The 15,494-nt window shown below is 36.0% G+C and overlaps 2 protein-coding genes across 2 annotated transcripts; both read right to left on the bottom strand.

The window, feature by feature from the left end:
* Positions 1–15: 15 nt before the first annotated feature.
* Positions 16–819, bottom strand: LOC108576576. The gene is made up of 2 exons (XM_017939591.1): positions 371–819; positions 16–232 (listed from the first exon to the last, which is right to left on the bottom strand). The coding sequence occupies exons 1-2, from the start codon at positions 763–765 to the stop codon at positions 16–18; spliced, it is 612 nt and encodes a 203-aa protein (XP_017795080.1). The 5' UTR covers positions 766–819.
* An 11,610-nt stretch (positions 820–12,429) lies between these two features.
* LOC108576584 lies at positions 12,430–15,404 on the bottom strand. Its single transcript, XM_017939599.1, has 6 exons — positions 15,270–15,404; positions 14,933–15,145; positions 14,528–14,736; positions 14,098–14,432; positions 12,723–14,018; positions 12,430–12,629 (listed from the first exon to the last, which is right to left on the bottom strand). The coding sequence occupies exons 1-6, from the start codon at positions 15,402–15,404 to the stop codon at positions 12,430–12,432; spliced, it is 2,388 nt and encodes a 795-aa protein (XP_017795088.1).
* Between the last annotated feature and the right edge of the window lie 90 nt (positions 15,405–15,494).

The raw sequence follows: 15,494 nt of genomic DNA, 5'->3' as shown, positions 1-15,494 counted from the left end.
ACTATAATTATGATATTATAAAGAATGTCCATTCTTTCCTGGATATACGTTTTTTATGTTCCTTTTATTGTAAACTCTACCAATATATTGCCAAATATCTGACTGGCATTGTGGCCATGATTTTTGTTCTACTTTTGATAACAAAAAACATAGCAAGTCTCTATCTTTTGATGATAAATCATAATACGATAGTTGTTCAAAGCATGAGCGATAAAGAAAATTGTATATTGCTCTACAACAATAATATGTAATTATTAACAAATATAGTTACATTATTAGCATTATATTGCATTATTATCATATTATATATGAGTTTACAGTCTATATTATAAATACATTAACAATAGAAGCAAAGAAATAATACATGTACCTGATATTATAACCTTCTGTTTCAGATGGGGATGGATGATCTTCAAATAATTGTATAAACAATAATGCTTCTGGTATGAGACTATCTTCAGGATGATACAATCCACATTTCAACCAGTTGTTTAATAATTCATTTTCACATAAATACTTTGCCATTAATGAATATTCAAAAATTTTAGTTTTAATATCTTGTAAAGGTATGTTTGGCAGCATTTTTGATATAGCTCCAACATTTTCAGACCCATATTTTTTTAGAGCTTCCAGTAATATTCTTTTGTCCTTGTTACTCCACTTCACATTTGATTTAGATTCATAATTACTACTTTTTGTCACATAGTTGTCACTTTTCTGTTGCTCATTCCTTTGTACAACTTTATGCTTCTTGAAAATATCCATTTTTATATTTAATAATAGAAAACAACTTTTTCATTTCTTCTTAATTTTTTCTAATACAATAGATTAAAAATATTATTTAAAAACATGTAGAAAACGTACTGTATTAAGTATGGATGTTTGGGTTCCCGAATTAACGAGAATATTGAACTTCGGGTCGGGTCGAGAAATCTCGGTCGAGTTCGGGGGAGCTTTCGAGAGTATGATACGCATCAAGAACCCGAAAGAATCCTAGGACATATCATACTTATCCAAGCCGCAATAAGCAACTGGCCGGTCTCGAGCGAGTTGCTTATTACGGATCAAAACTGTATTATTAACATAACGGGCACGTACTATATTATAAATAAATGATATATGAATTCAAGAATGAACAAATAATTGCATACATGTGTAGCATATTTTATTATTTAAATATTATTAATTAGAATAATATATGGGTGTAATTCCGAAAGGCCCCGGTCGCCGATCGACACAAAATTTGCAGGAAGGGGGTGGAGGTTGGGTGGATTCCAAATATGAAATATTAGCTGCAACCAATTATTACTTTCCGAGATATTAACAAAAAACTTTCAGTACTATGCATTGAAACTGCCTTTACAGACGTGACTAACCCATTGAATGCTGCCTATACAGATGTTACTAATCAACCATCTTCACTATAATGGTCGTTGCCGTCAAGTGTTGAGTAGCCGATGACACAATAGCGGTAACGGCCTCATTGTCAGTATCTATAAGGTGTCCTACGTAAAATTTCGGCGAAGCGATGATTGTTCTAATATTACCGGCTGCTTAGATATTGGGCGGTATTAGACGCTGTGCTCCAGCACGACTGATCGACAAGATGATTACATACATTATTAGGTTAGGTTAGATTAAAATCCACACTTTCAATGGCTGCTTTATTTAATGAGCCTTATTTGGACGAAATTCGTCAGCCTATAGGTACCGGGCCCATACTCGAGACTTGATGGCTTGATGGCAACGACCACTACATACAGCGAACACGATTGTTCGAACATCTGTATAGGCATTATTCAATGTATGTATTAGTTATTTACGTCTGCTGCATACCAGCCATTCCACGTCCAATCGCACAGAATTGCGGTCATAGTCACCGATTTTTTTCAAACTCACAGGATTTGTTGATACTTTTGAGAAACTAAACAGTGTAAATGTTTAGCTCTCTATCTCGAACGGGTTTCAAACTACATATCTAATGTTAAGGTTTTGGAAAATTAGACGAAATCAACAAACATGTCAGCACTTAAACCGTAATATTTCGACTTTGTTTAAAGATAATGCATTCCTCTTAGGTTCGTTTTAAAGATAGAGAAACGTTCCTTTCGAATATGCACATAAAATTTTATTTATTATGAATAAATATAAAAATAATCGCTGCTAAAGTTTCAACTGCTGATTTGATGCTGTTCCCATCCATAGAATCATCTGAAAAAATACCATTAGATTACTTGAACTATACCCTGTAAAATAAGCTTCTCAAAAAGATGGAGTGTTTACGAGACACCGCGATGAGGCACGGACCGTAGCAGTTCGCGCCTACAAGGGTCGTAAATCCTTGACTCGAATTATTCAACACCGCGTTGACTCGAAATTCCTTACCACGATTTCGCGTGAGAAGGATGGTTTAATTGTATGAATGCGTTTTAACAAACAATATATTTGTTCTATTGAGTAGTGTTCTGTTGTGTTTTTGCACGAGTTCGCGATGCAACGCGATCTATTTTACTAAATACGGCGCGTTCATGAAGATCGTAACTCTTCACTCCGATGTTTCGACACCGCGTATCGTACAGTGTTTTTTCCTTACGAACGTTTCCGGAGGTAAGGAATGATACTTTCGATGTGTCTTTTGGTTTTTACTTGTTCTCATGAAGGGTGTATTTTGAACTGTTATTTTGTGGTGGTGCGTGGGTATATATTGGGTCGGTGTATGTTCTGATTGGTTGGACGTTGAAGGTGGTGGAAAAGGTCTCGAAAAATGCGGAGGTGTGATTGGATATTAGGAAACTAGTGGAAGGAGAACGTGAGGGTGAAGGTGGTGGGCAAAAGTTTAAATAATATGGGAAAAACCCGGAAAGGGGAAAGGGATAGGAAACATGACCAGGATGCGACGTGAACTGTTTTATGGTAGGGAAGGAATTTGTTAGGGGCTAGGAAGACGGCGGGAAAGGACTGTTTATTAGTTTATGGCTCATTACTGGCCGGTAATGAGGACAATCGAACAGTTGTGTTGAGTGTCTTGGCGAAAACTCTGTTCTTCACTGCCGTACTAATTTTCGTCGACCTCCGTCGTCACTAATTTTCCGGACCGGGGAAAATCGGGGGTCAGTCTCGTCACCTGATTCGTAATTGGCTAAGCCAATCGAATGATGAATCCCTTGACCTCTACCTATTCCGTGCGCTCGAAACGCAGTCCGTGCGGACTAGACAGTGTCAGTGGGGGTGGAAGGCGTTATAATTGACAATTTGGCAACGTGGTGGAATTTCCGCCAGGCTTGGGTCCCGAGACATGACCTGGTCAATGGCCACTGGGTCCGGTCTCGGGGCCCTTTGGAAATTCATGTTTACGATACCTGCAATTAGCCGTTGAGGACGAAAAAACTCTGATAGATACCATTTAGAGGATTAGAAGTGAACCAACTCTCAAAAACGGCTGTACCGACTTGCGTATCATAAACGTGCCAGCAATTTGCATTTCGGACATGGTCCCTTGTACAAATTGCTAGCCACCCGAAGAGCCGTATAAAGAAACAGAAAAGAAGTCAAAAGAAAAAAGGGAAAGCTGAACCGTGGGTACGCTGCGGAACATGGAGCCATTTCGGAAACTTTGAAAAAAAAAATAAAGTTTACCATGATGCACGTTGTTTGACGCCACGCTGATACCATAGACACGCGAACATTTGCCGCGCATGCGTACTGGCGACCGGGGTCTTTCGGAATTTTATCATAAAATACAGTATGTCCACTTTATTTCAGAACACGGAAACATCTCGAAAACTACGAATGGTACAAACAAATATTTCAGGCAAAAGTTATAAGGTACAGAGAGCGACATATTGTTCTGGTATTTTTTTAATTTTGCAATGACCTTGAACAGCCCAGTAAAGGTCATGTTTAAGTTTTTAAATAGGAACGTATATTTTTGATTATGTATTCTTGTAGCTGACACCGAAACGTTTTCAAAACACTGTACTCTTGTGACTTTTGTGTGAATTATTGTCGAGATATCAGCTTTCAAGTTTTACATGTCGCCAGTATTAGCGTTACCCGATGTACAGTGAGTAACTTTAATATTCGGACACCACAAAATTTTTACTTCGTCGCAGATATAATATTAAGATATTGTGTCTAGTTAACAGTATTATAAATTTTATTTACATAATTTAAAATATTTGTTAAATAATACGTTTTAAGTGATGTTGGAATCGGGGGAGGAAAGTTGACACCGATTATATGTATTTTACCAATATAACTTTTATTGTGCTTAGGCTAGTAACCCTTCGTTAAGAGATCCCAGCCGGCGGCGATGATTCTGATTATGGTCTTCGCTTTGTCCGCGATACGACACCTTACCACCTCGATGCAATCACGGTAATTAGAGACGCCGGATCTATCCTGTTACCCGGGATAATTGTATTCCTAACAAGTGTCGGATTCCGAGCTGTTCCGAGTGATCTGTAGGTTTGTGTGTTCTTTGTGTTTGATCGTTCGAAGTGTTCGAGGATCCTTCAGACTGCGGAGTAAGAGTGTGTTTCCGTTATTGGTCGCTTGATTTTTCTTCCGAGCTCGACTGTTCGCTCTGTGTTTGAATTTGGCGCCATTGCTTCTTGCATGGGGAGGCAATTTGCGAGGAATTAGTGCACGCGAACGAACTCGCGTTCGCTCTTTCTCACCTCTCTTATTCGCCATGATATTTTTGCTATTGGTCGTTTCATTTTTCTGCCAAGTTCGGCTGCTCGCTGTGTATTTGAATTTGGCGCCATTGCTTATTCGCGCGCAGCGGAAATTTGTGAGGAATTGGTGCACGCGAACTTATTCGCCACGATAAAGAAATTTGTAAAGGTACTGTGGGAAGCAGGCATGATAAAAGAAATCGCGAACACGGACAATCGAATCTTCTCGATATATTTACCGGCTGATCGGCACGTGCCGGCAGGCTTAAGTATGTATACGTGTATATGAGCGCTGACGTACCGCGACCGGGCAGGCAAAAACGCTAACCCAAATATGCCGAATTTAGAAAGCAATTAAGTACACGGATAATTAAGAACCGGCTCGGTGTATTTACCGGCTGATCGGCACGTGTCGGCAGGCTTAAGTGTGTGTGTCTATGTGAGCATTAGCTCCAAGAATATTCTAGCGTAACGCGATCAGGCAGGCAAAAACCCTAGCCCGAATGTGCCGGGTTTAGAAAAAATGTCTGGAACGTTCGGGCTGGGCTAGGATAAAAGCACGTGCCCGCGACACGTGAAAACAGTCGCAAAGCAGCCGAAAATCAATCCGGAAAGAGTCTGTCAGTCTGTCAGTTTGGAGTGAGTCTGGAAGAAGTCTGCAAGAAGTCTGCAAGAAGCCACGATACGTTACGATACGAACACGCCACGATACGATACGATAAGGCCTGTGTAGACGCTACGAACTAGTCTTACTCGTCGTGTTATCTCTGTAACTAACGGAATGGACACCTTAATAAAACCCTATTCCTACAATTTTTATATTTTTCTGTTTTATTATTTGAGGCCCCGGCAGATTGCGAGGCCCTAAGCTGTAGCTTTTTTAGCTTATACGTAAATCCGGCACTGCAAGTAGGAAGGGGCGAAGTTGGGAAAAACCCAAAACGCGGCGCTCGACTTCAGGCCCTTTTCCTGACCGTTGATTGGTCGGAAACAAGCTACCAAAACTTGTATAAAACCCTGTACCCACACAAAACCCGTTAAATACTCTTAATCAGTATAGTTGGAATGACACCTGCTCAACCTAAACATTTAATAAAAGAAAATCAACCACATTTCTGGATTCTACTCTTTTGACAACCCAAGATGAAAGCGATCTCGACCGTTACGGCCCGTTCCGTAACACAAGTATGTATTCAACAAACATGTGCAAAATCTTTGTTTATATGGAAATTTGGAATAAGATACCTTTTATGTGAAAAAATAATATTTCTAACGGATTTATTTGGAATCAACTTCATTCCATAACCACTCGAACAAAAATGTTACTACGCAATGTGGAAGCATTACTTTTCTTATATTCCAATTTAAAATAAAAATATATTATATCTAAAAATTGGTTGTACACTGTTATTAGTATCAAACATCCAGTAACTATTCCTTTCTATGCGTGTATTTAGTACTGTAACATTAAAAAATTAATTCGTTACCAGAATGCATTTTCCAATTCTGGTAAAGTAGAAATTCTACTCATATACTTTACATAAAATGAATGCATAGGCACAGACGAGGTACAGGATAGACCTAGTAATCAGACCGATATCGAATTGATACTAGTCCGTAAATCATGATACTGTATCGAATAGTATCGAAGACATAGGTATCAAAAATATCGATATCTTGTTGATACTTTTTTGAAAGTATCGATACCCGTTTGATACTTCTATGAAAGTCCCATATCCATTTGATACCTCTATGAAGGTATCGATACTCGTTTGATACTTTTATGGAAGAATTAATACCCATTTGATACAAATGTTACGGTTTACGCTTGTGTCCTCACACGGAGCGGAATGTCGGTTATTTGATAGGAAAGTTTAGAACGTTCGACGTATGTTATTATAATTCGTCGTTCTCAAAAGGATGGTTCAATTGGAACATTTGACGTATGTTGATACGTTGTTCTCCAAAGGATGAAGAATCAGTTGGAACATTCAACGTATGTTAATACGTCGTTCTCCAAAGGATGGATCAGTTGGAACATTCAACGTATGTTGATACGTCGTTCACCAAAGGATGAAGGTTCTGAGGACTTTGCGTGTCGTAATGTTCGATATACCTCGAGCGGTAAAGGTATATCTTTGTGAGTTTAGCTGATTCGTTACTAACGTTACTCGGGAGAAGTTAGGTTGAAATGTACTAGTCTGACTTAACAATGCTATATATTCTAGTAGAAATAAGACGTTACAAGTTGCTTTGATCCAACGATCGGTTATAATGATAGTTAAATAGTTAAGTGGTCAATTCTCGACTTGGCGAGGATATTCCTTCTCAGTTTACGCGACAAGGCGCAGGGGTGTCTTAGACCGTATTGAGAATATAATAATTCTATGCTCAAAAGGGACTACAACCCGATCTTGCTCGTGTTAACGTACCGACTGACAGAGTAACGTTCTGGTAGAAGACTGAGCCCCAGAACGTCAAAAATCAGACCCTTATATGTATACCCCAAAAATCGTGAGTTTTGGTGGTGGGAATGCTAGATTTTCCTGAGAACGGAATGCGTTCATCTGCCCTATCTCAAGGACTTTCTAGGGCAGTGATGGCGAACGTATGACACGCGTGTCAAAGGTGACACGCATCGTTTATGGACGAAACCGAGCAGATCACAAATAACCATCACACAAACAACAACGAAAAACAACGGTGTCTATCTTCTATCAACGAGGTTCAGAATCGTTAATTCGGAGATGAACCATAGCGAGTCCGTGATCGTACAAGGTCGTAACGGTCGCAACAATTATGGATATTTCTAGATGTGACATGGCACCCGAGTTAAGCTAGGTTTTTTCCGAATTTTGACACACCGAGCTCAAAAGGTTTGCCGTCACTGTTCTAGGGGATGCGCGATAGACTAAAGACTCGGCGCCACCGTGTCGGCTAGGCTGCGTACGTAACACTAATATGAAAATTTTAATATTCGTTTCGTATCTTCCGAAATTTTCCATAATCATTTAACATTTTACCGAAACGTTTATATTTATCTGATATTTGAATCAGTTAAACTAATAATGGTACAATCTGGAATGCATCTATATCATATAAGCGTTCAACACTTTTTTATCGAACCATCGCATTGCCAATAAATTATTAGTAGATTCATATTCAAATTCTCCAGGCTTGATTTTTTTTTTTTCATCTGCGGCATCCCAATCCTGTTCTTTCTTACAGTCCCGTATGCATTAGTTTTATGCTTATGGAATAATGTATACAAATGTGGACTTGTGTACCAATTGTTGCGTCGTGGACCTTGATCAAATCTTATGATCAGGAGTTCTGGCGCAGGTTGATGATTGTTCTCGCTGGTTTGAGGTGTATTAAAACTTCGTTGTTGGGTTAGATGTTTTTTATTTTGATTAGATGTTTGTCCTTTGGTTAGATGTTGTAGATGTTTTGATGAATTCTGGTTTTGATTAGATGTTGTAGATGTTTTGATGAATTCTTGTTTCGATTAGATGTTTAGTTGAATTTGGATTGTTCGTTTCGTGACTGTGTCTCGTACACTCGTCTTACAGTAATTGACGGTTTTCAGGTGTGTAGGTGTATATATAGACATTAGGTTGGTTCTGATTGGTGGTTGTGTTATGGACGTGGAAAACGTGGTGTGTTCTGCTATTGGTCGACGAAAACTGTGACCTTTTGGGGAACCGAATTTGTTGTAAATAAATTCGATCCCCAGTAACGAATGTTTTAATGTCCCGAGTGTTTTTGGGACCTATTGTCTGAGTGTCGCGCTGGTGCGTCCACGGGGGGTATATTGCGATCTGCCGAACGTCGGCACTTCGGTCTGGCGGTTAGCTGCGGTAAATCGAGTTTAAGGGGTGAAACCACCCCTTGAAATTTTGGCTCGAAACGCCTATCTCGAAAACGGTAAGTCATACGAAAAAATTGTTAATGGGCGAGGTTAATGGTTTCTGACGTACAATAACATGGTGTTAAAAAATTTAACAAAATACAGTTTGTTTATAACAAAAAAAATTTATTAACTTAATTTTTCATTTTATTGAAATTTTCATAATGACAAAAAATGACGAGCATTTTATTCCAAATCCATTAGTATATAACATTTTAAAATTGCCTCTTACAGTTTTGCAGATTTTGATGATTTACATATTGCGCACACATCCACTATGGTAGTAGCCGTTCTAACTTTGATTTTAATGAAGCACTGTAGGCTTGCACTAAATTATACAGTAACAAGTAACAAATAACAATGACAGTAACAAGTTTCTTAACAGCAATGAAAGGATTAATTGTTTTTATTATTCACCTATGACATCGTGGCAAAGGTGGAGCGATTTATAAATTATAAGTACATACAGTGTGTATAGCAATTATTCTATGTAGTTTCGACAATAGTGGTACTCGTCGAAAAAATGTTTGAGACATAAAGATTTCTTATACCATGCGCATTTAATTATTGCCACGTCATCGCAAATATGGCATCTTGGTTCATTTTCAACAGAATAGCAGTATTCAACAGGATTCTGGAATGCATTTGGTTTTTCATCTATATATCCGGATTTATACCAGGAGTATTTAATAAAATTTTGGAACCTTGGCGATGAAAATTGATTGTGGACCAGAGATTGAAGTTTGATTATATTAATCCTAGCGTGGAGATTAATGTCGTGATTTAAAATGAGAACTATATCGGAAAATCGGCGGACGAAATTTTTCCAAGTGCGGAAACCGTAAACATCCAGTGGTTGAACATACTTTGTTCCACCTTTTGGTATTATAAAAAGTTTTACGTTTTTACCCTCGGGAGTAACTTCGTTCACTGTCTTCTTACAGTGACCACTCCAGGAATCAAGAATTAGAACTGTTGTGGGCCCAGTATTTGCGAAGTAAATCTCTCTTAACCAGGTCTTGAAATGGTCCGTAGTTAATTTTCCTGACTTTGAAGCTGCAATATATACATTGTCAGGGCGAAATAAATGTTGTTCCACAATCGGCCCGAAATGTCCTGTACTCTCTTTGAGTACAATAAATAATGGTGACAGTAATTGTCCATCAGCTGAAATGGTTGGCTGGATGGTGTAACTATGAGTGGTGGATGACACTGATTGAACATCACCTTCTACGATTTTTATACCTTCTTCAGCCAAAGTGCGCCCTGAATGTAATTCCAAATTAAAACCACTTTGATCGGTTTTTTCAATTCAATTTGCATATTAAACGCGTATACTGTCCGACAAACCTAAAGTGAAGTCTCTGACGTCACTCAGGGCGTAGAAGTAGGAGATGTAGGGGAACTTGCGACGGCTCGCTGTTAGTAAGCCAATAGGGATAAAATAAGGCTATCGCACTTACTCTTCTCTGAACAATAGATGACGATCGGGTCTCATTCGAACAGTCGATAATTGACCGGAATGATATTTTCAAGCACTCGAAAAAAAATTAAGTTTACGTCGCGCAGCACCATAAACAGGCGAACAGATGCCTGCGCGACGCCAAACGATGTGCATCATGGTAAACTTTACTTTTTTATCCCATGTTTCCAAAATTTGTCTATTATTTTGATAAGCTTATTTTACAGGTTAAAATTCAAGCAATCCAATGGTATTTTTTCTGAATTATTCTATGAGTGGGAACAGTGTCAAATCAGCAATTGAAACTTTAGCAGCGATTATTGTTATGTTTGCTAATTATACCTTGCTGTCCCTTTAAACGGCATTTGTGTAGGGGTGCGCACACCATTATACCGAGCGTGTCCTACGCGGCTAGATCCTACCAAATGGCAGACTGTTAGTAGGTTCTATACGTATAGCTCTACTCAATCAAATCGTTACCAAACTTTATCAACGTCCATCTCGGAAAATATTTGTTTGCGGCACATGGCTCCTTTCAGACTTTTTCTCTTCTCGTCGAGCAGAATACGTTGATGTAAAAACAAGTTAATATTAATTTTCAATATTATAAATAATTTTGCGGAAACTTTTTTTGCAAATGTCCACCGATCCAAGGATGTAGATTCACCCCCTGAAGTCGTGACCATTAATTTTTTTACACCCTGTACGATACATGTTGCTCGATCGGTTAGCAGAATGACTCTGCCAGCTTAAGCGTTTTCTGGGTCCTAGATGGACGTTCGTTAAGGAAAGGATATTTTTGCAATAGAACGGAGAAAAAATGTTTATTATTGGAAAGTTTAAGTGGCTCGCTCAGGGCTGTCGCATGGTTTTCATCACCACGGGCCCGAGTAGCGAATTGGTTTACGTCCGTAGCCACCAAGTCTAGCGAACCTCCTATATGGAAAACTCGGTACATCCCTACCTCTTTTCTAGGAGTATATGAAAACCGATTTTCATCCTCTGGGGTAGAACTAAAAAGTTATTAGTAACGTAACGTTCGCTAAGAGTCAATTGCATCAAGTGAGATCGAGCTCAAAATCTCTTTCGAATCATCAGTTAACCCTATAAAATCCGCAAGTTCGGTTGAAATTCTATTCGGCATATTATTGTAATCCCTCTCAGTCCCCGCATTGCCAATGTGTCAAAACCGAGCAACTAGACTAGGTAATTAAGAAATTCAAACACACTCACACATATATTACTTTTCTCACAATTATATTTGAAAGACTGAATTAATATAAATATTGAGTATTCACAAAAAATAGTACGATAATTTCGAGACCCACAACTTATTCTGAGCAATCCTTTAACTATAACGATCCCACACGATACAACTTTACCGCTCCAGTTGTATCAAATTTAATTTAGAAGTTACGAGGCCTAACTAACATTTCCTGCGACTTCCTGATTTCGCATCAGATTCGTCCGCACGATTCATCGGGTTCGTCCAGGTATTCCTCGTCAATATGTTTGCTACGGCCCGGCTCGTAACAAAATTACAAATAAAAAAGTAACGTAATTGTTTATTAGTAAATGATTCATCACATGCGCGCATTCTACTGCTGTCAAAAGATCGTGAATAGTTCTACCCAAGCAATCTCGTAAAGATGTATGTATCTTTATATTCAAATTTAATAAAAGAGGATTTTTTATACCTATCGACTTTATCATCTTTGATGATTGGATTGTATGTAAGTACTGTGCGTCCACGAGAAGATGGCATGCGATATGGCACAGATGCAACGGGGGTACTTCACTCGCACTGCCCGAGTCTTAAGCCACGCAGTGCTATATGATCCGAATTGAAATTTAAAAAATTTCATAATTGAAGCAAATTTGTACATGTAAAAAAGTATATGTCAGTCAATAAATGTATATGTACTTTTAATACAATTATTTTATTTACAATAATCAATATTATTAATGTATGAGAAAAGTATTAATGTATGTCATTTAAACTTACGAATAAAGACTAACTTACCTAATTTATTTTTACTAATATAATATAATTTTTCACATTTCATTTAAATTTAATTAATTCTCGGCACTTGATGTTGTTTGAAGAGTTGCATGATCAAATAAGAAATATCAATTAGAAGTGAATTTCGTATAACAGATAAGTTGCGAATGTATATGATAATGTAAAATTAAATGATACATATTATACATGGTATACCTAAATAATATATACATTTAACTAGGTATCTAATGTAATTTAAAGTAAAAGATGTTTCTTCTTCAACAAACATATAAATACTTCCAACTTTTATTATATTATACATATTTCACATTAGAAGAAATAGCAACAAGGGTTTATGTGTTGATATTTGAAGAGATCAAAATTTTCGTTGCCGTCCCCGTTTTCTGAGAGTTGTAATTTTACTTGTCACTGACCTGGTAGTATGCAGCTTTTTTTGAATATTTGATATTGATTTTGTATTTTTTTGTAAATTTGCATGTTTGTTTAAGTGCTGTACAAAGAGTAATCTAGACCTAATTAATTTTTTGCATATTTGACATTGGCGTATCTGTTGTTCTATAAAAAAATATTGTTTAATTATCTTAATAGAAAGTTACCAAAAAAAATTTATAAATTATATCAATCAAAACAATTATTAACAAAACTTACCAGATTTCTTTGTTCCATGTTGTAAACAATGTGCTCTTAGAAGGGCAGCACTTGGAAACCATCTACCACAATCAGAACAACTTAACTTTTTTACTTCCCAGCTAAAATTTGGTCGTTGATTTCTTTTTCTCTTAATTCTTTTAATCATAGTCAACTGTTTTTTTGGTTCAGTGTAATCTTTCTTTTCTTCAACTTCTACAGGTGGTCGTTCAAGTGTTGATTTACTAAATCTACGTTTTTTCCTTTGAGAATGTTCTGATCGTACATGACGCGCTAATGCTACTACTACATCGAATATTTTTTGACATATTTTACAAGCGTATTGTTTCTTAACAGTGTTTTCAGCTGTTCCATTTGCATGTTTTAGTTTTTGTTCGTTAAATCGTATTGTATTCGACGGTGATTTTGAGCAAACTCGTAAATGAGTTTCTAAAGCTCTTTGTTGTCTGAAATTTCTTGAACAGTGCTGACACTGTAATAAAATTGCTTTTGTATTTGACTGTTGTATCTCATCATCAGAATCGCCGACCATTATAATTTCATTTTCTTTATCACTAGAATATTTATCTTTACTATCATCTATAGTGATTTCTACAACATCGCTTTTTGATTGCAGAATACTTTCTTCTTCATCAACATCAATTTCAATAATCTCGACTTCTTTGCGTTTGACTCTTTTTATTCTTTTCGAGTCATTTCTTTGACGGTACCCAGAATGAGCTACAACTCTTCTTTTTCGTTGTGCTTTTTTCCGAACATTATTGTCTTCTTCGTTTAAAGGAGATGCTGGTTGTATGATAATTTCCGAATCTTCGCGATTTACCAAAATTAGTTGTTGTTTTCGAGATCTTTTAGTTTTGTACTGTATTTGTGATGATTCAGGTGATGTACATTCAATAGAACCATTCGATATATCTAAATTTGTACTACTTGATACTATATCTGCTGTCGAATCTGCTAATGTCTCTAGACGTTCTTGTTGACTATCTAACAAGTTTTGCTTTCTTCCTGTTAAAGCATTAGGCATATGATTAGTCAAATTAGAATTTTTATGTATTAACAATTCTGTTTCCTTAACATTTCCAAAATTACTTTGATCTCTAACGACTTTTTTATTCATTTGCTTTTTTGATGCTTTTGATTCTGCTGTTTTCAAATTTTGAAGAGTTTCACGAATTTCGTCGAATGTTAATTCAGAATCAGATTGGTCACCCTCGAAGAGGATATATTGTACTGTTGACTGTTCTATGATTTCACCATCACTTTCATCATCCTCTGGATACTCTTCAGAATTATCTATTAAATTTAAATGTTTTTATAATATTTTACACATTACTGTATACAAATATGATATCTATAATTTTTAAATACATACCCATATTTACAGAATAATCATCCATCATTAAATATGTTACATCTGACTGCTTTTCGCCAGATGTATATATAATATCTGGAACTTGTTTTGTGTTTAAATTTAAATCAGAATTTTCCATTAAAGTTGAATTTTCTTCCAATGCATCTTCTTTTTCTTGTACCCTTTCATTTTCATTTGACATAATCTTATTTTCATCATGCATTGTTAAATCATTTGTTGAATCATTTTTAGGAAAAAATAATGGTGATTGAGTAGTCAGTAATTGTTTTTTTATTTGTGTTGGTTTTTTTACAGTTCTAACAGCACCTTCACCTATTAATCTTTCAACATCTGCTCTGTAAATACAATCATTTTATTATTTGGTACATATGCAATTACTTATTTCCTCATATTATTAACTAATAACCAATAAATATATAAATACACATACTTCATAAGAAATTGAAAATTTGTTGGAGGTTCACCAGATTCGTCATAAACTGCTACAGCAAAAATTTCTTCTGAATCTTCAACTGCATACAATGCTAATTGCTGACCAGTAGCAGTTATAAATGTAGCTATTGTTTCTTCATCTCCATCTTGATCATCGCTCATTACTTTATTACACATTTCAGTTTCATTTTCTTCAGGTTCTGGTAACTATTGAATTACATAAATACGTAACATATTATAATAACTTCTAAATGATATAATACCTGCTTTAATAATTACATCTGTATTTTACACTTAATATAAGATATAACACACTAATATAATATAAAAACGAATTTGTTTACACTTATATGACTTTTTTTTTTTAATTTTTTTTTAAATTTTAAATATTCAAAATATTTACCAATAAATTTTGTTTATTGATATCATTTGGAAGCCATTTTTGTTTAGATATATTATCTATAGGTGATACAGAATTTTCTGCATATTCAACAGACATTGTACTTATACTTTCTTCAAAATATTCAGAAGTATCTCTTGGTTCACAAATAACATGTTTTGAGATTTGTTGATTTGTATCCATGTTTTCATCTACAACTATCTCTTCGCCAACAACCTATGCAAAATATTTCTAATTAACAATGACATCAATTCAAAATATATAGATCATGTAATATATGTAGAAAATATAATACAATATCCTAAATATGTATTTGTTAAAGTATTCATTATTTTATTACCAGTGTTTCATCTATGTGATCACATTTGGATAGAACCATAAACTCTGTGGAACTTTCATCCATTGCACATGGTTTTTCTATGACCTCTTCAGAGATCATTTTTTTATAAATTTCAACATTATTCACAAATGACATTTTTTCTAATATTTTTGATATTCACTGATATTACACTATTTCAGTTAATGAGTATATATGTTAATGAAATGTAACTCCTAAAATATAGAA

The sequence above is a fragment of the Habropoda laboriosa genome, unplaced genomic scaffold, assembly GCF_001263275.1.
Source record: "Habropoda laboriosa isolate 0110345459 unplaced genomic scaffold, ASM126327v1 scaffold402, whole genome shotgun sequence".
NCBI classification, from domain to species: Eukaryota; Metazoa; Arthropoda; class Insecta; order Hymenoptera; family Apidae; genus Habropoda; species Habropoda laboriosa.
This window is presented reverse-complemented; position numbering and strand designations above follow the sequence as displayed.